Source organism: Chiloscyllium punctatum, chromosome 6 (genome assembly GCF_047496795.1).
Source record: "Chiloscyllium punctatum isolate Juve2018m chromosome 6, sChiPun1.3, whole genome shotgun sequence".
NCBI lineage: Eukaryota > Metazoa > Chordata > Chondrichthyes > Orectolobiformes > Hemiscylliidae > Chiloscyllium > Chiloscyllium punctatum.
Window position 1 is genome coordinate 20,476,008 of NC_092744.1, and position 24,203 is coordinate 20,500,210.

The 24,203-nt window shown below is 39.6% G+C and overlaps 1 protein-coding gene across 1 annotated transcript in view; it reads right to left on the reverse strand.

Annotated features, from left to right (window-relative positions):
- The window catches only part of prkci (protein kinase C, iota), a 146,246-nt gene that overhangs the window by 26,570 nt on the left and 95,473 nt on the right, over nucleotides 1-24,203 (reverse strand). Inside the window, exons 7-15 of the mRNA XM_072572095.1 lie at nucleotides 23,256-23,300; nucleotides 23,100-23,145; nucleotides 18,091-18,149; nucleotides 16,932-17,108; nucleotides 15,218-15,315; nucleotides 13,199-13,285; nucleotides 11,928-12,063; nucleotides 8,798-8,885; nucleotides 5,008-5,133 (exon numbers count right to left, since the gene is read on the reverse strand). Coding sequence (XP_072428196.1) covers nucleotides 5,008-5,133; nucleotides 8,798-8,885; nucleotides 11,928-12,063; nucleotides 13,199-13,285; nucleotides 15,218-15,315; nucleotides 16,932-17,108; nucleotides 18,091-18,149; nucleotides 23,100-23,145; nucleotides 23,256-23,300 — 862 coding nt within the window. The remainder of the gene's footprint in view (nucleotides 1-5,007; nucleotides 5,134-8,797; nucleotides 8,886-11,927; nucleotides 12,064-13,198; nucleotides 13,286-15,217; nucleotides 15,316-16,931; nucleotides 17,109-18,090; nucleotides 18,150-23,099; nucleotides 23,146-23,255; nucleotides 23,301-24,203) is intronic.

The window sequence follows — 24,203 nt, forward strand, 5'->3', positions numbered from 1 at the left end:
GACGGGGACCAGAGGAGTAGCCGGGAAGGTAAGCAGTGAATATAAATACTCACCCTTCGACGTCAACGGCCATTTTAAGTGCGAGCAGCAGCAGAGAAGGAGCAGGAGCAGCAGAGGAAGTGACGTGGACCGGGAAGGAAAGCAGTGACCATATATATCAGCAAGGCGACTAAACCAGAGACTCTACTACTGTACTGTCTCCCACCCGCCCTCCTCCTTTAACCTAGTTAATAAGTAGGAAGAGCGGGAGCGACAACCAGGGGACTGCCGGTAATATATCTGGGAAGTGGCTGAACCCAAGACATTACACGTGTTGTGTCTCCCAATCCCCCCACCTCCTCTAACCAAAAATAGGACTCTGTTTGTTAAGGTAAGGATTTTCTATTTCTTCATCGGTGAATGGTTAAAAATTTACTTTTTATGGTTTATCTATTAATTGGTTTTTAGAAAAAGACTATAGCAGAGAGGTATCAGAAAGTATTTTAACTCAAACCAATACAAAGTAATAAAGTAATTAACTAAGCAGAGATGGCTGGGCAGGTGATGTGCTGTAGCTGTATGATGTGGGAGCTAGCTGATCCCATGGTGAATGGCAGTGACCACATGTGCAGCAAGTGTTGGTTGCTGGAAGAACTCTGGCTCAGAGTTGATGATCTGGAATCTGAGCTTCAAGCACTGCGGCACATCCGGGAGGGGGAGAGTTACCTGGACGCTTTGTTTCAGGAGGCAGTCACACCTGGGAGATTAAGTAATTCACATTCAGTTAGTGATCAGGCACATTGGAGTGTGACTGTAAGTGAGGAGAAAGTGAGGACTGTAGATGCTGGAGATCAGAGCTGAAAATGTGTTGCTGGAAAAGCGCAGCAGGTCAGGCAGCATCCAAGGAACAGGAGAATCGACGTTTCGGGCATAAGCCCTTCTTCAGGAATTCCTGAAGAAGGGCTTATGCCTGAAACGTCGATTCTCCTGTTCCTTGGATGCTGCCTGACCTGCTGCGCTTTTCCAGCAACACATTTTCAGCGTGACTGTAAGTGAGGCAGGCAGGGGGAACTTGAGTTCAGGAGTGCAGGAGCCTCAGCCCTTGACCTTGTCCAACAGGTATGAGATTCTTGCTCCCTATACAGATGAGGAAAAGGGCTCTGGACAGGATGAGCCAGCTGACCACGGCACCATGGTGCAGAAGGCCATTCAAGAGGGAGGAGCAAAAAGACAAGTAGTTGTTATAGGGGATTCTATAATTAGGGGGACAGATAGTATCCTGTGCAAGCCGGATCGGGAGTCTCGCATGATGTGTTGCCTGCCCAGTGCCAGGGTGTGGGACATCTCTGACCGGCTTGAAAGGATATTGGAGCGGGAGGGGGAGGATCCAGTTGTTGTGGTCCACGTTGGGACTAACAACATAGGCAAAGCTAGGGTGGAGGACCTGTTTGGGGATTATCAAGCACTAGGAAGGAAATTGAAGTACAGGTCCTCAAGGGTCATAATCTCCAGATTACTGCCCGAGCCACGTGCCAATTGGCATAGGGATAAGAAAATTAGGGAAGTAAACACGTGGCTAAGGGATTGGTGTGGGAAAGAGGGATTCCATTTCATGGGGCATTGGCATCAGTTTTGGAACCAGGGGGATCTGTACTGTTGGGATGGTCTCCACCTGAACTGATCTGGTCCCAATGTTCTAGCGAAGAGGATAAATAGGGTGGTCAGTAGGACTTTAAACTTCTGAGTTGGGGGGGGGGGGGGAAGGGAAAGTGAAAGCGACAGGGAGTATGGAGTTAAATGGAAAGATAAGCAGGAGGATAGCATTTACGCAGGTGGATTTAACCTTGAGGCAGATTAGGAATGCAATAAAAAGGAAGGATAATTTAGGACATCTTATGACTTGCGATATCTCTAATGATGAGAATGTTAGCATTAAGGCACTTTACCTGAATGCTTGTAGCATTCGTAACAAAGTAGATGAACTAACGGCACAGATCATCGTGAATGATTATGATGTAGTAGGCATCACAGAGACATGGTTGCAGGGGGTTCAGGACTGGCAGTTAAACATCCAAGGATTTACAACTTATCAAAAAGACAGGGAGGTGGGCAGAGGGGGCGGGGTGGCCTTGTTAGTTAAGAACAAAATTAAATCTATGGCACTGAATGACATAGGGTCAGATGATGTGGAGTCTGTGTAGGTGGAATTGAGGAACCACAAAGGCAAAAAAACCCTAATGGGAGTTATGTACAGACCTTCTAACAGTGGTCAGGACCAGAGGCGCAACATGTACCGGGAAATAGAAAAGGCATGTCAGAAAGGCAAGGTCACGGTGATTATGGGGGACTTCAATGTGCAGGTGGACTGGGTAAATAATGTTGCCAGTGGATCCAAAGAAAGGCAATTCTTGGAATGCTTACACAGGATGGCTTTTTGGAACAGCTTGTCATGGAGCCCACAAGGGAGCAGAATATTTTGGACCTGGTGCTATGCAATGAACCAGACTTTATAAAAGATCTTAAAGTAAGGGAACACTTATGAAGCAGCGATCATAATATGGTAGAGTCCAGTCTGCAGTTTGAAAGAGAGAAGGCAAAATCGGATATAATGGTGTTACAGTTAAACAAAGGTAATTATGAGGGCATGAGAGAGGAACTAACGAAAATCGACTGGAAGCAGAGCCTAGCAGGGAAGACAGTAGAGCAAAAATGGCAGGAGTTTGTGGGTATAATTGAGGACATAGTACAGAGGTTCATCCCCAAGAAAAGAAAGATTATCCAGGGAGGGATTAGACAGCCATGGCTGACAAAGGAAGTCAGGAAATGTATCAAAGAAAAAGAGAGATCCTATAAAGTGGCCAAGAGCACTGGGAAATCAGAAGATTGGGAAGGCTACAAAAACAAACAGAGGATAACAAAGAGAGAAATAAGGAAGGAGACAATCAAATATTAAGGTAGGCTAGCCAGTAATATTAGAAATGACAGTAAAAGTTTCTTTCAATACATAAGAAACAAACGACAGGCAAAAGTAGACATTGGGCCACTTCAAACTGATGCTGGAAGGCTAGTGATGGGAGATAAGAAAATAGTTGGAGAACTTAATAAGTACTTTGCATCAGTCTTCACAGTGGAAGACATGAGTAATATCCCAACAATTAAAGGGAGTCGGGGGCTGAGTTGAGTATGGTTGCCATTACAAAAGAGATAGTGCTAGAAAAGCTAAAAGGTCTTAAAATTGAATAATCTCCTGGCCCAGATGGGCTACATCCTAGAGTTCTGAGGGAGATGGCTGAGGAAATAGCGGAGGCATTGGTTGAGATCTTTCAAAAGTCACTGGAGTCAGGGAAAGTCCCAAATGATTGGAAGACCGCTGTTGTAACTCCATTGTTCAAGAAAGGATCAAGACAAAAGATGGAAAATTATAGGCCAATTAGCCTAACCTCGGTTGTTGGTAAAATTCTAGAATCCATCGTGAAGGATGAGGTTTCTAAATTCTTGGAAGAGCAGGGTCGGATTAGAACAAGTCAACATGGATTTATTAATGGGAGGTCGGGCCTGACAAACCTGTTAGAATTCTTTGAAGAGGTGACAAGTAGGTTAGACCAGGGAAACCCAGTGGATGTGGTCTATCTAGACTTCCTAAAGGCCTTTGATAAGGTGCCACACGGGAGGCTACTGAGTAAGGTGAGGGCCCATGATGTTCGAGGTGAGCTACTGGCATGGATTGAGGATTGGCTGTCTGACAGAAGGCAGAGAGTGGGGATAAGAGGTTCTTTTTTGGAATGGCAGCCGGTGACAAGCGGTGTCCCACAGGGTTCAGTGTTGGGGCCGCAGCTGTTCACGTTATATATTAATGATCTGGATGAAGGGACAGGGGGCATTCTAGCGAAGTTTGCCAATGATACGAAGATAGGTGGACAGGCAGGTAGTACTGAGGAAGTGGGGAGGCTGCAGAAGGATCTAGACAGTTTGGGAGAGTGGTCCAGGAAATAGGTGATGAAGTTCAATGTGAGCAAATGCGAGGTCTTGCACTTTGGAAAAAAGAATACAAGCATAGACTACTTTCTAAACCGTGAGAAAATTCATAAAGCCAAAGTACAAAGGGATCTGGGAGCGCTAGTTGACTTGCAGATTGAATCGTGATTAAGAAAGCGAATGCAATGTTGTCATTTATCTCAAGAGGGTTGGAATATAAAAGCAGCGATGTGCTACTGAAACTTTATAAAGCTCTGGTTAGGCCCCATTTGGAGTATATTGTCCAGTTTTGGGCCCCACACCTCAGGAGGGACATACTGGCACTGGAGCGTGACAAGCGGAGATTCATATGGATGATCCCTGGAATGGTAGGTCTAACATACAAGGAATGGCTGAGGATCCTGGGATTGTACTCATTGGAATTTAGAAGGTTAAGGGGAGATCTAATAGAAACTTACAAGATAATACATGGCTTGGAAAGGATGGACGCTAAGAAATTGTTTCCTTAAGGTGGGGAGGCTAGGACCCGTGGGCACAGCCTTAAAATTAGAGGGGGTTAATTCAGAACAGACATGCAGAGATATTTCTTCAGCGAGAGCGTGGTGGGCCTGTGGAATTCATCGTCGCGAAGTACAGTGGAGGCCGGGATGCTAAATGTCTTCAAGGCAGAGATTGACAAATTCTTGACGTCACAAGGAATTAAGGGCTACGGGGAGAATGCAGGTAAGTGGAGTTGAAATGCCCATCAGCCATGATTAAATGGCGGAGTGGACTCGATGGGCCGAATGGCCTTACTTCCACTCCCATGTCTTATGGTGTTATGGTCTTAACTCCTGCTCTGGCTGAGGCTATCACCAAGGATTCCCTGTCTGAAGCTCCCCTTGCCTATGGCATGGTGAACCTCAGGTCAAACCACCGCCAGTCATCTCTCTCAAATGGGAGAGCAGGTGATGATCTGGTCAGACTACGGCAACTTTACCTTACTCCCAGCCGGAGGATATTAAATAAAATTGAAAGAAAATATCAAACAAAAGGAAAGATGCAACATTTCACCTTGGAAGAGATAATCCTCTGTATTCTGATCTGGATTATCTGAGCTTCCCACTATGTCAAAAGGTGATCGGCCTGCCATCATCTCGAACATCAGCACGCCCAGTGCCCACCAATCCACACTGAAACCTGAAAAGAATACAAATGACCATTTTAAACAGTACAGAAAATACAAAGTCAAAACTGTAAGAACAATTAATTCTGACTCAGTGTGTGTGTCTCACTCTCTCTCTCCAAGCAGTTACGAATCTGGGGAAGAGAGTTCTAAAGACAACTTTCTAGTGGTAAAGAAACTCACCATTTCTATTTTAAATGGTAGACTTTTTCTTTTAACTGCAACCCCTAATTCTAGTCTCTCCCATATCAGGAAACATCAGTTGAGCATGCACCCAGTCATAATTTGCTTTACTACGATCATTGAAACTCTAGTGGATACGGGCTCAGCCTGTAAAATCTATCATAAGATAAGCCATCCATTTCAGAATTCAGTCAAGTGAATCTTTTCTGAAAAACTAACATTAGATCCTTTCAGAAAATGGAGACCAACTCTACACAGTATGTCAGATGTGCCTCACCATAACTGACAAGATCCCATTTACCACAAAACATAGAATGTCTCAGCGCAGTACAGGCCCTTCAGCCCTCAATGTTGCGCTGACCTGTGAAAACAATCTGATGCCCATCTAACCTACACCATTCCATTATTATCAGATGTATGTCCAACACCCATTTAAATGCCCTTCACATCGGTGAGTCTGTTACTGTTGCAGGCAAGCCGCTCCACACCCCTACTGAGTGAAGAAACTACTCCTAACATCTGTCCTAAATCTATCACCCCTCAATTTAAAGCTATGTTCCCTCACGTTAGCCTTCACTATCCAAGAAAAAAGGCTCTTACTGTCCACCTATCTAACCTTCTGATTATCCTATACGTCTCGATTAAGTCACCTCTCAACCACCTCCTCTCCAACGAAAGCAGCCTCAGTTCCCTCAGCCTTTCCTCCCATACCAGGCAACATCCTAGTAAATCTCCTCTGAACCCTTTCAAGGCTTCCACCTCCTCCCTGTAATGCAGTGACCAGAACTGCATGCAATACTCCAGGTGCAGCCTTACCAGTGTCTTGTATAGCTGAAACATTACCTCATGGCTCTGAAACTCAATTCCCCTACCAATTAACGCCAACACACCATATGCCTTCTTAACAACATTATCAACCTGGGTGGCGACTTTCAGGGATTTATGCACCAAGACACAGAGATCTCTCTGTTCATCTACACTGCCAAGAATTTTACCATTAGCCCAGTAATCTGCATTCCTATTACTTTTTCCAAAGTGAACTACCTCATACTTTTCCACATTAAGCTCCATTTGCCACTTCTCAGCCCAGTTCTGCATCTTACCTATGCCCCTCTGTAACCCACATCATCTTTCGGCACTATCCACAACTCTGCCTACTTTAGTGTCATCCGCAAATTTACTAAGCCCACATCCAGATCATTTATTAGAAATGACAAACAGCAGTGGCCCCAAAACAGATCCTTGGGCACACCAGTTGTAACGGAGCTCCAGGATGAACATTTCCCATCAACCACCACTCTGTCTTCTTTCAGCTAGCCAATTTCTGACCCAAACCGCTAAACAGCCTTCAATCCTGAAACTCTATTTTGTGCAATCACCTATTGTGTGGAACCTTATCAAATGCCTTACTGAATTCCATGTACACCACATTAACCGCTTTACCTTTATCCACCTGTATTGTCACCTCCTCAAAGAATTCATTAAGGTTAGTGAGGCACAACGTACCCTTTACAAAACAGTGTTGACTATCTCTAATCCTATCTCTTATAACCTTTTCCAGCACTTTACCCACAATTGAAGTAAGGCTTACTGGCCTATAATTACCACGGTTGTCCTTACTTCCCTTCTTAAACAAGGAAACAACATTTGCTATCCTCCAATCTTCTGGCACTACTTCTGTCGACAATGATGACAAAAAGATCAAAGCCAAAGACTCTGCAATCTCTTCCCTGGCTTCCCAGAGAATCCAAGGATAAACCCCATCCAACCCAGGGGTCTTATCTATTTTCAGATCTTCCAAAATTGGTAAAATCTCCTCTTTGTCAACCTCAATGCCAGCTGATCTTGTAGCCTGTATCACTGTATTCTCACTAACATTTCCCTTTTCCAACATGAATGCTGATGAAAAGTATTCATTAAGCACTTCCCCTATGCATCCTAATCATTTGGTAGTGTGGGCATCAATTCCTCATTGATGAGGAAAGTCTGCTGCACCTGCATACTAATCTTCGCAATTCACATAACAGCACTTCTTGTACCTCAGACTTGAAATGGAATCATGCTTCCAACGGTTCTGACCAATCACAGGGAAAATGCTTAAATGAAAACACAAACTTGGAAGTACAATAGCTATTCAACTCCTTCAATTAACATGACTTGGGTGACATACCTCCATTTCTGTTGGAACAATGTTAATTTTCGACAAAGCATTTGATCTCAAATTAGTTCTTCACATTTACCAAATTTCTTTCGAAAAATCAAAAAAGATCAACTGCTTTAGTAAGGTTTTATCCCATGTATTAATTACATGCACTTTGGAAAATTGTGCTAACTGTGCATTACCCAATAAATCATTAAGGCGACCATTCAGCCATTTTACCTGTGCCAAGGTTTTGACACATTTGGTCCTGCACCTACCTCTTCTCCAAAATAGCCTGTCCCCTAAGGCTTTTCTTTTCAAGAAAACATCCAATTCCCTTTCAAAAATTACTTCTAAATGTGCCTACCACCTTTCAGGAAATGCATTGCAGAATTTCATTACTCACTGCTTTACACAGATCAAACATATTCTGAAAAATGATTTTGAGGAATTAATGCCCACACTACGAAAGCAGATCATACCAACATTGAAAAAGAGGTTTGCTAAATGGTTACAGAATGCATGTAGAGGAATTAACAGAACAGGGCAGGGATCGAGAATACAGTTCTTTTGAATATCAAAAACATTGTTGCTTGGGTCAAATGACTTTCAACACAATAGGTGAATAGGGATTGGAGGGGATTTTTAACGTTGAAGAATTATGTCCCACTGACACTAAAATGCCAGTTTACATCCAGTAGAACACCAAACCTCTGTACTGAATAAGGCAATACAGGGTAAATAACAGAAAAGATTTGGGTTTTTATTTTCAAAAATAAGCTTAGAATGGTCTTCTCTCTACCTTCGATCCAGAAAGCCTGGGTTCCAGTCCCACCTGCTCCAGAGGTGTCTTATATCAGGACATGTTGGTTAAAAATATCAAGAACAGCCTTTGAAATGTTACGTTTCAGACTTGCACTACAAGTACTCACAAAAGGCCAAGGAAGCCCTATTGACAACAGTTTATGAGGTCCAAATAATCCCAACTAAGACTGAAGTTTTAATAGGGATTGTACAGAATCAGTTTAAGTCAATTATTGATATCTTTGTCATTTATAACCATGTGTTGGCCATTTTGCTCTTTTAAGGCACAAATAAAAATTCTCTCCTTCCTTTACGAGCTCTGATGCCATGACAGGAAGACTAATTGCTCCCAGTACAGCTCTATGGATTGTTTAATTGAAAACACATGAAACTAGATCAGTTTAGACTTGTCACATAGTGGAGATGGGTTACTACAGAAAACCTTGATTAAAGTACTCTCAATCTATCCTTCCACCCACTAACTGATTCTCAACATAGAAACTAGATTTTCAGTAGCTGGAAGTTTAGAATAAGATACCCAGCAACATTACCATAATCCTCTCCTCTCAGAATTTCTGGAGCAATGTAATTGGGAGTACCACAGAATGTGCTGGTTGTGTCTCCAGGCCTCAGGCCTTCCTGTCAGTAAAGCAAAAAATTAATTTCAATCATAATTCAAGAGAATATATCGGAGACAAACAATATGTTGGTTAAATTCACTAATCTCCGTAAATTCTTTGAAGATGAGAATGCAATAAATTCCAGATAGGTTCTCCAGCAAAGTGTTTTAAAGCCTATCATAAAACTTGGCCAAAAAGAAAATTTTAAAACGCTGTTCTATCCTCGGCTCTTTCTTCAACTAAGATGCAAGGATCAAGATGACTCTTAGGTCACTACCAATGCTCCTTCACAATAAAAGGACTAGGATTAACAGAAGACTGTTAGAGACCAACTTGACATAAGTGTCAAGCAACATTACCATCCATAAGTCAACCACAAAGTTAACAGGATCAGAAAAAGTAAATTCTCTAGTTATGAAAGCAGGCCAAAGGCATGGGAATCCTCCAGCAAGTAACGAAATTCCTGACTCCACAAAGCTTATCCACAACCTACAAAACACAAGTCTGGACTGAGATGGATGATAAATCTTTACTCATCTTATTAACTGTATTTCCAATAGTTAAAGCTCCACACCATTCAGCACAAAGTCAGCACCCCAATCATAACATTAAACATTCACACTTTCATTATCTGAATCTAAATGGAGGCAGCATGTGCCATCCACCAGAGGCACTGCAGAAGATTGTCAACGTGCCTTCAGCCACTTTCTAAACCCACAACTTCTATCACCCAGAAGGTCAAGGGAAATGAGTATAGGAACACTGCCACCAGAAAATCACGAATTATCTTGACTTGAAAACATATTTCCATCCCTTTACTCCTGGTGGGTCAAAACTTTCAAAAACTTCCTCTTTCCCTCCCTTGAAAAGAAAAGATCAATGAAAACTGATTAAAGTATAAATTCATCTCCTTGCAATGTCATGACACAAAGCTGGGTGGGAGCATGAACCAAGAGAAGGATGTAGAGATAAGTGAGTGGGCAAATGCATGGAAGATGGATAAATGAGAGGCCTTCCACTTTAGTTACAAAAACAGAAAGGCAGATGATCTGAATGGTGATAGATTGGGCAAGAAGGTGGTACAATGAGATCGGGGTGTCCTTTTACACCAGTTGCTGAAAATAAGCATGCAGATGCAACAGGTGGTTAAGGAGCAAATGGTATGTTAGCCTTCATAGTGCAAGATCTCAAGTAGAGAAGCAGGGAGGTCTTGCTGCAATTGTATTGGGCCTTTGTAAAACCACAGAGTACTGTGTGCAGTTTTGGTCTCCTTTTCAAAGTAAAGATGTCCTGGCTGTGAAGGGAGTAATGATTTATCAGACTGATTCCTTGGTTAGCAGGACTGACATGGAAAGAGACAGATGGATTAGGACAACATTCACTGGAATAACGGGATGCTCATCAAAATGTGTAAAACTAGACAGTATAAACAGAAGAAGGTTGTTCCGCCGATGGCTGGGGAGTCCAAAATCAGGGCTCTCGGCCTGTGGTTTATACTCCTTTTAAGACTGAATTGCGCAGAAATTTCTTCATCCAGACTGGTGTGCCTGAGGAATGTTCTGCCATAAAAGAATGATTGAAGCCAAAACACTGAACTTTCAAAACTTATAGTTTTCGGGGCTAAAGGATTTGGGGAGATGGGGAGGAATGGGGAACTGATCATACTGAATGGTAGAGCAGGTCCAAAGGTTGATTGGTCAACTCTCGCTTGAATTTTCTATGTTTTATGCTTCTATGTCAAAATGTAGCTCAGTTACAAGAGGAAGAAAGAAATTACCAGAATTGTAACCACAGAAATGACAATGAAGCATTTGAAACTGAAAGGCCAGAAGAGAATCTCATGTAACTTATTTTGCAAAAGAATTAAATTGCTTCTCCATTTCTGGTGTCCCATTTATTAAAAAAATTTAAAAGGATCCAAGAATCTGAAGAATCTCTTTGGTATTAATATATTTCTGAATTAGCTCGATGTCTTTGTGAATGTTTTTTTCATCCTAAGAAAGTCAATACTTTTCTTAGATAATATATTTATCTCTTTAGATTGTCTGATTATTGTGAACTTCCTTTTCTCTTTCAAACAACACCTCACATGTACCTACATCACTTGTACTTTAGCAGTGCAATATCATGCCTCTATCTTTTGACCCAATGCCATTTGCTCACCACTACACACATCATCTAGTATTTTTTGAAAATCAAAGACAGTACACCATCACCTTCTCACAGGCAATTATGAACGGATAAGGAATACTTAATTTGTCAGCCAGTCACATTTCAAGAACAAATATCACAAGACTCAAAACCCTCCAATTTCCCAAGATTAAATATGCACAGCTGAATAGTGTCCCGTAAAAATGAACAGACTAAAAAAAGAAGAAAATGCCCAAATAGGTCAAGTTGCCTCATTCTAATGGCCATTTGGTCTCCGGAGCTTTCTATGCAAGTCAGTACAATTATGACTGTGAGCTCTTGAGACACAGTGGTGCCTTTCTCTGGGTGAAAAGGTGCTGGTACAGGTTTCCATCTGATACAGAGGTGTGTAACAGTAACTCCGAACATGTTGATTACAAAACAACTATAATATCATTGTTGATCTGACTGTGGTTTCAACTCCACTTTCCTGACTGTCCTTTTGTCAAAAGTTTATAAATGAGCCCTTGAACATATTTAATATAAGCAGTGTATGGCTCACCGTGAAACAAAATTCCAAATAGTAACGAGTCTCAAGAGGAGAAATTCCTCCATGTCTAGATCTTAAATGGGAAACCCTTATTTTGAAACTACATCTCCATAAAGGAAAATGTTTTCTCAGTAGCCACCATTTCAAAGCTCCTCAGAATATTGCATTTTCAATAAGATCACATCTCATTCTTCTTTTCTCCAGTGAAAACAGGTGCAACCTGTTCAATCTTTCCTTCTAAGACAAACACTTAACCTCAGGTATCAGTCTCCAATTTAGTTATGATAATTAAAGTGATCAATACTATACATACTACCAGAGATGCAAGATCAGCAATGTCTAGGACTATCAACGGCAGCTTTTACATCAATGGCAACTTACCTTACACATTCCATAGTCTGTTAGTTTAATATGTCCTTCAGAGTCCAGCAAGACATTATCCAGTTTCAAATCTCGGTAAATGATCCCATGTTCGTGAAGATAGTTTAAGGCCAGACTGATCTCTGAAGAATAAAATCTATCACAAATGAAAAAAATTCAATCTCTTGTAAAAATGTAAACAAAATAAAAACACATGTACTGTGAAAAAGTAATCAGGTACATGTATCTATCTTGTTTTTTTGTAAACTGATGGGCAGAACAGCACTCATTAATGGCGACACTGTCACCCCTTTTCTTTCAGTGTCAAAATAAATACTATGTTCAATTTATTCTTTCACAGAACCTCAAATCTGTATGTCCTAACCCCACAGTCCAACAATCACTGGATCTTTTGTTATCAATAACCTTATCTATTTCTCTGGATATAACCTGGACTATTCTCTGGATTATAACCTGGTGTTGTGAGATTTTTAACTTTGTCCACCCTAGTCCAATATCGACACCTCCAAGTCATGGCTTCTCTATTACAAGTAACTACCAATCCTTGATTTATCTGTACCAATCCTATGCTTTTCAGCTTTGGAGTACTGCAGGATGGTATTTTGGATGTCAATTAGATCTATTAGTTAAAAAGTCCCGAGTGCTCATTTGCGCTGTCAGTTTATAAATAGAATACAGTGGCACTTGATAAAACAGCTGGTGTCAGAAAACAATGTTTGCAAAACACAAACTGCTGAGCTTGTAACAGACATAATCTGCATTTTGAAACTATGAACATTACAAATGAAGAAATGCCACAATGCATCATGTCCATTTAAAACTTAAAAATATTTACACAGTTAAGTAATAGGCTGGAATGGAATGAAAGAAACACTAATGGAAATCTTTTTTTACCAGCAGATAAAAAGTTTCATTTCTGGAAATGAACCCGGATATGGATCTATTTCAGTGCTCAGAGCAGTTTCCCTGCCACAATACTTGCCAGGTAAAAACCTGGAAGAGGTCAGGGTAAGATCAGACAGGACAGTAGAGTAATGGGGCACAGGGACTGGAAAAAGAATTCCAGCAATGGGATGCCAAGTAAAGGCAGAGAAAAGGAGGAAGACTGCAAGAGATACAGACAATCTCAGGCTTTCTGACTCAAACATTCTACCAGATATACATTTTGAAGAACACTTGCACATCAAGACTGTGTGATACAAGTCCCTTTGGCATCACCAATTTTCAGATTTCACTATCTGTAAAACAAACAGAAGCCCAATTTCTCTAACCTGGCATGCTCTTCTGGAAGCTTACGTTGTCTCTGCATATGAAACATCAAATCTCCACCATTCACATATTCTATGACGAAAAATAGCCTGTAACCAATAAATGTAAATCAGCTATTAAAAATCTATAACTTTTATTCACTGAATCAACAAAACCTTCAATTTCACATTTTCTAAAGAGATGCTTCTTCCTGAAGAACAACCTGGAAGGAATACATTATTTATTTAAGGATTCAAAACTGTGCTGAGGTTAATGGAAGTTGAAAGAAATCTGAAAATGAACTCATTAAAATATTTACCCAAAGGTTTGAAATTTGTGTGAAGTCATTCCTGCAATTTTGTTTTCCACAGTGCAACACTAGAGACAGCAATAATCTTGGCATGAAAATCCTTTTAAATGAAATCACTCATCACTGGAGCTTCTTTTTTGACAAACCAAGTAAATATAAATAGTTAAACTCATCAAGAAAGATAGTCTGGGGCTGGGAATTATTAGATAGCTATTACCGCTGTCGGCAGACGATTCAGCGGTAGTTAAATCATTTGCATATTCTCTTGTCTGCAAAGCAAATAAAGAACAAGAAAGGACTTGCACAAAGAAATAGTGTGACAACAACTTTAAAAAACATCAATGACCTTCCCAGTGCTTTTCTCTGCTCAAATCAATATACCATGCCAAGGAATGCATCCAGAAATGTCAGCCAGCCCTGACACGTGCTCCAAATGGCCGTTACACATGTAAAGTTAGATGCCAAACAATTGTGTACTCGATGATCAGATATATAACAGCCAAGTACAATATTGTCCTCACTAAACATAGAGTCATAGAGATGTACAGCATGGAAACAGACCCTTCGGTCCAACTCGTCCATGCTGACCAGATATCCCAACCCAATCTAGTCCCACTTGCGAGCACCCATCCTATATGCCTCCAAATCCTTCCTATGCACATACCCAAATGCCTTTTAAATGTTGCAATTGTACCAGCCTCCACCATTTCCTCTCTGGCAGCTCATTCCATACATGCACCACCCTCTGTGTGAAAACGTTGCTCCTTAGGTCCCTTTTATATTTTTCCCCTCTCACCCTAAACCTATGCCCTCGAGTTCTGGACTTTCCCCAACCCAGGAAAAAGACTTTGTCTATTTATCCTATCCATACCCCTCATAATTTTGTAAACCTCTATAAGGTCACCCCTCAGCCTCCGACGCTCCAGGGAAAACAGCCCCAGCCTGCTCAGCCTCTCCCTATAGCTCAAATCCTCCAACCCTGGCAACATCCTTGTGTAACCATGTCCATGGGTACATTTTCCAACAGGTAATTTTCAGGAGTGGAAACACTTACTCCATCTCAAAGAAATTGAGAGAGTTGCCAATTCCACCTGGGTCAACTCACTGACAGCAATTCAAGGTTCCTCCTTTGCCTCAACATCACCCCAGAAGGCAAAAGAGCTACTTGAGAAAAATCAGGAAGTATTACCCTTATCAGTACAAAGATTCCAAGTTCCACAGCAATTTTTTTCCCTTTGCTTGTTAAAAGTAGAATTACTCTGTCGATTGTGTCTAGTGTAACTTTGTACAATTGGGCATCTTGGAGAATAAATCTTTAAAAGGGACACCAAATATGGTTAGAATATGCACTGTTTCAAACTGCTTAGAGACTACAACTCAGATCACCAGTTTCTTCCCAAAGCAAGGACTTTAAGCATACTGAATTATACAAGAGACTAGTCACTATATCAGTCATAGAGCTACCATAGATGATGTGTTCTATGTAGTTTAATCCTTCTCGGTAATACATTTGTAGAATGAGTTAACAGGAAAGATAAAAATGAGCAGTGTAAATTTATTTCTGCAATTACTTGTGACAAAGAAAGAAATTCTATGTCAATAATGCTTTGGTGATCTAGAAAACCTATTGTACACATCACCAGTGTACTACAGCAAATAGTAACAAGAATCTTTAATTTACAAGCTTTCTTCAGTAAGGCACACACAAAGATTGATTGAAGTTTCATCCCACCTGCTCTCGGTCTGGAAGCAGGAGTGCAATCCTACAAGGAAAGGATGATTTGATGCCTGTTCAAACACATGCTTTTCTGTCTGTACCCAATCGATATCCTGTCAAAATGAAAAAAGATTAATAAAACTTTAGATCAGACAAAATACATATTTTACTTCAAAGTTTTTACAACTTTTGCCTCTTTCTTTAAAAAACTGAGTTATTGCAGAGTTAAAGGAATCAAAAATTATTTGTATACTACGCTAAAATTAAATGCATTGAAACACTCATATGCAAACATCAAATCACAAATATTACTCAAGGTACACAAATAAATTGTTAAAACCCCTACAAATTACAGTATAAAATCAAATACAAAGAGAAAATAAATTAATAATATCCTACAAAAGGTGAACATTGTAAAGCCATCACTAAGAATAACTCTCAATAAATACTTTCGTTTATTTAAACATTTGTGAAAGATAATTATTTCTATTTGACACAATTGCCAGAGTCCATTCTCCACCTCCAACATAAACACAAGGATAGGCATGTGATCACTGCCACAGGAACATGCCTGCAGACATTGAGTTCTACAGACAAACAAGTTTAAAAACTTTGTTTCAAAAGTAATAGCAAACACTTTCCAACTTTTGTCTGAAACTCATAGCACCTCCTGAAAGAGAACAGTCAAGACTTTTTTTTCGAATTATTTATGTAACCATGTTCAACTTTGAACATCAAGAAAGAATGTTTCACAACGCATCTCTTAAAAGTTCAAGTTCACTTACAAATAATGAACTCCCGATATGGATACAATCACTTATTTCAAGTTAAGCTAACATTTTCTGAATTATATTACAACAGATTAAGAGACTACGCTGATTCTTCAAGTGATACATAAAACAACTAAAATGATCAGAACTTTTCATATTCCCACATCCACCCCCCAACTTTTTCAAGTTGATTTCAAATGGGGAAGATGTTTGCATAAATGGCTGGTTAGAATTTGGAAAAGAACAGATTCAAGGAAGCCATCAACAAACAGTGCATCTTAACTACACAGTAGTTCCTCACAAGAACTGGATTAAAGTAGCCAAGACTTATAATGGGAACTTGCATATTCTAAATCTATTACAAATTAATACCATAGCTTGAAAGAGAACCTTACTTTTAAAATGAAAATCTAAAGCTCATTCCTATAGCAGGCTGCACAATAACTTTAACTTTCTTTGTAGTCATTATCATGGTCAAAAATGCTACAATGTTAGATTCCATGCCAAAATGATTCAACAGCTTGTACTTCAATTGAAAAATTAGATTCCTTCCAAACCATAATTAAAAGAAGTAACACAAGATTAGTCAATCTCAGTACAAGATATCTGTACAAAAACTTTCACATGGCTAAAATGTTGTCAGGAAACACAATGCTTTTCTGCTCTGCAGGCATATACTGAGCATGTGGTCACAATATCCTTGGTGATTTTGATCTTTCTCAAAAACTGAACCCAAGGGAAGTGCAAAGGATCTTCTTTCTTTGCTTCTATGGCATTCTCAAGTAACTGAATTTACTAAAACTTTATTTCATAAAGATTTTTAAAATCTTTAAAAGAGTTTTTAAATTTACATAAGAAATCCTCTTAAGATTCAGCTTCCAAATGATTATCAATTCCCAGGTCTACAATTTTTACAATTTCAGAATCTAATAACTGCAATGTGATTAAATGCTCCTCACCTCATCATCATTAACTAGCTCCTTCTTCACAACTTTCATTGCATAAATGCGCTCGGTCTTTTTCAGTCGAACGAGGAGGACTTTAGCATAGCTACCTCTTCCAATGACACGGATTAGATCGAAATCTGGAACACCTAAACTGGTGGGAACTTTTCCACTTTCCCTGCTGCTCATGGCCTGTTCAGAAAAATAGCATGACAATATCAGATGAAATTAAAATACATCAAAATGGAGCAGAACAATGATCTGATTAAGTTGAAGGCAGCTGGTCAATTCAAGAGAGAGCACTGCAGGCAGCCCCATAACAAAACACCCTTTCTAACATTTAACAGGCACTTACACAGATACATGAACAGGGTGGGATATGGATGAAAAGTAATTAGATGAAATTAGTTTAGAATGGCATCATGGTTGGTGGAGAAATGGTGCACTGAATGTGCAGCTCCTACACTGTACTTAATATCATATGTTCTATGGCCTCCAATTACTGACTACCTGTCAGCAGAAAGAGTTTCATCCAATCCATTTCAGCTATGTTGAGAAACTGAAAAAAGTAGGTTGTTCTCCTTACAGCAAAAAAGAACACAATATTTGATGGAGGTACTCAAAATTGTAAATGATTCTGATTATATTGCCAGATTTAAGGTTCATGTCAATAGAGTAACAGACATGAAGACATTTTTGTTAGACGTAGGGAAGTGATGTGATCAGGGTTGGAATGGGCAGTCAGAAAGTATAGTTGAATCTAATTCATGAGAGAGTGACAGAGTAGTTCTATTTGCACATATATACACTATAGAACTGGCAGGCATATCGAATGAAAACTGTATATGATCCCATATTCTGTCAAAATGCCACAATTTTGAGCACTGAAAATCTTCCCTTTAACCTTAAGTTAGTTTCAGTAATTTCTAGATGTTAATAACTGCACTGAATCCCTCCACTTGGAGATTAAACAAAAATAGTTCGTAAAAATTTAGAATAGTGCAGCAAAATTATACTGAGTACCAGCATCTTTCTTTGTGATCATACGATATGTCCCATCTCTCCCCTGTCACACTCAGACCTATTCAAAATATTGCAAAGGGAACCTTAGCCTTTCTCATTAATATTGTATTTTAGAATATTAACAACCAACAAACTGATTTTTGTTTCATACCTCTTTTTCCTCACCAACATGATCCAGGTTTTCTTGGCTGGAAGATTTGTATGGAATAACTGCAAGGAGCGTAGAGGGAGATATATTCTTTGTTAGGCATTAGACTGCTAGAAAATTAGATCTTTATTCCTTATTAATATTTACTGGAGAGATTGCTCAAAAATATTGGCATTATTTTTCCCAAATCTCAAGGAGGATTTAATTTTTAAAGTTTCACCGCTTATTACGGACATCATCTTACGAACATTATTTGCCTGCTGTCGAGAACTGTCAATTTAATGTGGTAGAATAACAGATGATTTCAATCACAATTAGCTGAGAAGACTACCAAAATGGTCATCCTGTGATCAAGAAATGTGTTAAAAATTAAACCTTGTTCACTTTTGTTTCAACCTCTTCATGCACCCGAGATGCGGAGTACTGCAGAATACTGCCATGACTTGAACATTACAATCTTGAAATAACTGACTTTGTAAAAATACATTTGTAAGACAATGCATTGATTAACACTCAAAGAACAATAAGAATTCTCAACTTCAGCACATGAAGAAATTAAGTGAATCATGAATATGAAGCTAATTAAAGAATAGAAAACACCAAACTTGGTGTGGTTCATCCTAACCATGAAGATTGAAGATGTGCAAACATTTGTAATCCATTTTTACATGACATTAAAGAAGTTTTAAACAATGTGGAGCCCATGCTGTTTTTTTTTAAATATCTAAAGGGGGAGATATTAGATGTTTTGAAGATGCATAAGTCCCAACGAGCATAAGTCCCAATATATCCTAGTTTGTTACGCAAAGCAAGGCAGAAGATTGCTGGGGTAGTTCTTCAAAAAAAAAATTAAGGGACAGGTTTAATCAATACCTGGAAAGGCAGGGGATTGATCAGGAATAGTCAGCGCAAATATGTTAGAGAAGGATCTTGCCTGACAAAATTGTTTTTTTTGAAAGATTTATTAAATAAATTGATGATGGTACTGCAGCTGTTGTTGTTTACTTGGACATCACCAAGGCCTTTGACAAGATCCCACATGGAGGACTAGTCCAAAAGCGAAGAGCTCATGGGATCTAAGGCAAATTGGCAAACTAGATCAAATGCTAGCTTGCATATAGGAGGCATAGGGTGATTGTGGAGGGTTATTTTTGTAATTGGAAGTCTTTGACCAGCAATGGACCACAGGGATCAGTGCTGGCTACCTTGCTGTTTGGTATGTACATTAACAACTTGAATTTGAATGTAATAGGTATAATTAGTAAGTTTGCAGCTGACAAAAATTGATGGTTTCGTTGCTAATGAGGAGGATGGTCGTCGGCTAGAGTCTGATATTGTTCAGCAGGTAAATTTGGCAAAGCAATGGCAGGTGGAAGTTAATCCCAATAAGTGTGAGGTGATGCATATTGGGAAGTATAATAAGGGAAGGATATACAGAATGAATGATAGAATGCTAGCAAGTACTGAGGAACCAGTCCATAGATCCCAGAAGGTGCCAGCAAGAGACAGAGAGGGTGGTGAAGGAGGCAAACACAATGCTTGCTTTCATTAGCCAGGATATAGAATATGGGAACAACAAAATCTTGTTACAACTCCGTAAAACATTGGTTCAGCCACGGATGGAATACTCTGTGCAGTTCTGTTTGGCACACTGTCCGAAGGACATAATTGCACTACAGAAGGTGAAGTGGAAACTCACCAGGATGTTGCCTGGGATGGAAGGTCTCACTTATGAGGAGAAACTTGATATGCTAGGTTTCTTTTCCCTCAAACAGAGGAGGTTGAAAGTGGATCCAATTGAGATATATAAAATTATGAGAGGATTTGACACAGTAGATTGTGAGACTCTTTTCCCAAGGCAGATGTGTTTAAGACCAGCAGGTATAAGTTTAAGTGAAGAGTAAGTGATTGAGAAAGTGACTGAGGAAAATTTTCTTTTCACCCAGAGGGTGGCAGAAATATTGCTGCCCGAGAGTGTGGAGGAGGCAGGCACTCTCACAACATTTCAGAAGATCTGGCCAAGTACTAAAATTGACAGGGAAAAGTTGCTTAAGGATCAAGTGCAGAAAAATGGGATTAGTGTAATTTGGTGTTTGTCGTACAGCATAGACATATTGGGTGAAGGAGCCTGTAATCATATAGCATAGAAATGATTTTGAATCACAATTTTACCTATTCTGAATTTATATTTTTTTCTATACACTTGGCACAATATTGTTTTCTTCAAAATGTACACATAACTCACCACTCCAATCCAAAAACCTGTAATGCCAGCTCTATCGTAGTTATTATTCGATTGATTGAATTACAAATTGATTAACATCAAATGAAAACAACAAACTAGTCCTTTAAGTATGACCACTCTCCTCGTGTAGTTTACACACACAAGATCAGTTATCTTATACTACACGTCACTATTTGCCTCACTTCCAAGAGATATGCACAAGGTAATGAACAAGTCAGCCATAAAGCTTCTCAGGTCAGCTCCAACACTCAATAATATCTTCTATATTATCTTCTGAATTTTCACATCAACATTCTATACCATTTATTTCTTCTAATATTCAAAAATCTGAGTCTTGGACAAACTCCTGGCTGGAATTATTACAGCCCTCTGGAGTAACGAGTTCTTAAAGTTCAGAATCCCAAGTTAAAATGTTGTTCATCATCTCAGTCCTAATGACTGAACCCATATGATCTCTAGTTCTGGGGTCTTCAGCTAGGAGAAAATACCAATATTCAAAGAACATAAAAAAAAGTAGAACATATGGCCACTGAAGCCAGCTCATCATTTCATAAGATTATGGCTGGTTTCATTGCGATTTTAACTTCAACCCAATCCCATATCTTCCCCTCCACCATAAAGTACAGTCTTCCCTAGATAATGTGTTCAACTGTATCTCCAGTATCCAGACGTGGTCTCATTGAAGGAAGATACAATAGCAATAAGACTTCTCCATTCCTGTACTCTAATCCACTGAAATGAAGGCTAACATACATTGCCTTTTTAATTGTATCCTTAATTTAATTTTGGAACCTGTCTGCAAGGATCATTTAAAAAAAATCTGCATTTACATTCTTCAAACTAATGCAGATAATTTCACATATTACCCCATCTAATACTTGCTTACCCAATCAATCAACCCATGTTTTTGCTTTTGCAGTCTCTTTTCATTCTCCTGCTTTCTCACTTAACATTGTATCAACAAACTTAATTATAGTGTACTTTATCACCTTATTCATATCAGTCACGCAAATTGTAAATGCTAAGGCCCAATCACTGTTCCTTACAATATTGTATTACACCTCAACCATCTTGAATCATTGTTTTTTAAAAATCTGTTCATCAACCCATCCATGTTAATAAATGATCCCCAATCAGGATAAAAGCAAAGCATGTAAACACTTAAAACAAAACGGGGTTATTGCACAAAATGACAACTCTGTTTTCTCCCCACAGGTGTCTCCAGACCGGAGTTTCTCTAGCAATTTCAATTTTTGCTGTGTACACTTAACCAGTGCTCACTCAACTCCAATATCTCCCTGTACTATTAAATACACACTTTAGGTGTATTAGTTATTAAAACTTTATCCACATACAATTTTCAATAACCTTTACTGTCCGGAATTCCTGTAACCAGTGCCCAGTTTATAAGATTTTTTTTTCAAATGGCCATATATTGTGTTATTTTACAGCAAAACCGAAGGCCAGATTATTTATGAAATATCAACGCATGTAAAAGTTGGTCCTTCATAGATAATCACATATTCAAACTCAGAGGATTATTGGTCAAAAGTTATACTAATCAGCAGACCCCACACCCTAATTAAGCAAGTGTGAGAGGCCATTTGGCCCATCAAGCCTCCTGCAACTCAAAGCATGACCAAATTATTACATTTCCCTACATTTTTTAAATTTTCCACTTTTCAAATAGTTAACCGATTTCTTCCTTCTCCACCAATTGTGTTTTGTTTTTAACTCATTCATGAGTATCACAGGTTGGGCCAACGTTTGTTACCAACCCCTAACTGCCTCAGAGGGAAATTAAGAATCAAACTGAGAGCAGCAAGCCTGAAGTCACATGTAGGTCAGACCAATTAAGGACAGGAGATTTCCCTCCCTAAAATGAATCAGATAGATTTTTCCAACCATTGGCAACAGTTTAGTGGTTATTATTAGACACTTAATTCTCGATTTTTATTGAAACAAATTTCACCATCTGCCATGGCAGGATTTGAAACCTAGTTGTCAGGGCACTACCCTAGATTAATAGGTTAGCAATAATGCCACTAGACCACAACCTACCTCTTCTTTTTGTGATGGTACTCTAAGCATTGTAGTGAATGGGTTGGACCTCGATGCAGGAACAGAGAGCAGAAGGGTGCCAGGGAATAAGTCAGTGAGGTGAGTAGCATTCAGACAGATGGAGCTCTCTCACACACTGAAAACGGTTTTAATTTCTTTACATTCTGTACTTCCCATCTACTGGAAAAATTGGCATTAATGATCATGATAAAGGTGTTTGCCAGAAATACATTGCTTAATGCAGTGCTGAATTCTGTAATCAAGAAACTTGCAAATTCAGTATAATTTACACCGAGTCAGGCACACTACCATTGGACGTTGTGAAAAGTAGGAAGAATGAGGTAGAAGGAGAAATCCATTCAGGTTTTCTGCTCCCAACTGTTATCTAATTACCCATGCTGCAAAGTATGGCTGTCGAGGTGAGAATAGGATTCAGCTCTTTGATGAAGCTCCTGAATCATCAAGCAACCTACTTTTTTTCGTCTAATAAAATGACCTCACAGGAGGTACTCAAGGTCTATCTCATTTGAACCATTACAAGCCTTCATGAACGAGTGGAAAAAGTTGGAGAGTGCAAGTGCTTCTTAGGCAAAGTTCCACCTGACCGGTATTTCTGCTTTGCCCTCTGAATTTAAAACAGCACAGATGCCAGGCAGCAAGTTAAATAATCTAAAATAATAACATTAAAAATAGAGACCGTCCTTACCTGGGGCAATACTTTCTGCATTGTCAGCACCTGGAATCATATGCTCCTAAACCAAAGCATAACATTAAGATTGTCAGCTGTGAAACAATATGCAAATTTAAATGCAAGATGATAATTTAGTAATATTCGCAAACTAACCCAGTTTCACACTCATACCTGATCACCACTTCCCCAAGGATAATGAGAAGTATGTGTGCTGATCTGTAAAACAGAAAACAATCAACATACATTCCAAATAAAAAAATCCCTTTTTAAGAAGGAACCAAGTGCTGAACATAGCAAAAGTCTTGTAAATAGATGATAATTTTTATCTGGATAAGTTAAAGTTGCGACAAGTTTTGTGCCATCATGCCTCATACATTTTCTTGACCCATTATTCCAAACCTGCCTCAATGATTGCCTACCAAGCCCCTAGCACAAATCTTGCAACTGATTTCTGCTCCATCCTACCACATGCAGTTCCCAAAGCAACTCATCACTCAACGTATCTGTCCAAAGACCAGCATCCCGGGTGTTTATGTCATCTTTAAAGCACCACTATGTACCCAGATATGACATTTTAAAGCTTCCTTGTTTATTGACAGACAGATCTTCCCAGGAAGATAGCATCATGTTTCTTAGCCAACAGTGTAGAATCCAAATGGACAGGGTTGTGAACTGAAGAGATGTTGTCTTCTTGGAGAACTGACAGAAGAACTGTAACATTACACCATGCCAGCCTGGTCTGAGGTTGCCACCCAAGTTAGTGCTATCGCTAGGATGCAGAAGAACAGCGAGCAGTGTAGAAAGAATGTCAATGATCTTCTCTGCTCTATTAGGGTGTCTCACTTTTCTCTGCCACCTCACAATCTATTAATGTCACTGCACACACCTGCCTGAGACATATTCCCTCATCCACTCTAACTCCTCAACATCCCATACCACTCCTCCTGCAATACCTCTGGACCGCTGCCTCAGTTTTATTTTGGAATATCTCACCATCTTGCCCTCACAAAAGCAAGGACAAACAGCTCTGCTATGTACTGTCACCTCATTCATTCCTGCCCTCCTCTTCATTCTGAAGACAGCCCATAACAGGGTAGAATGAGTCTGCACTGGTGGAGG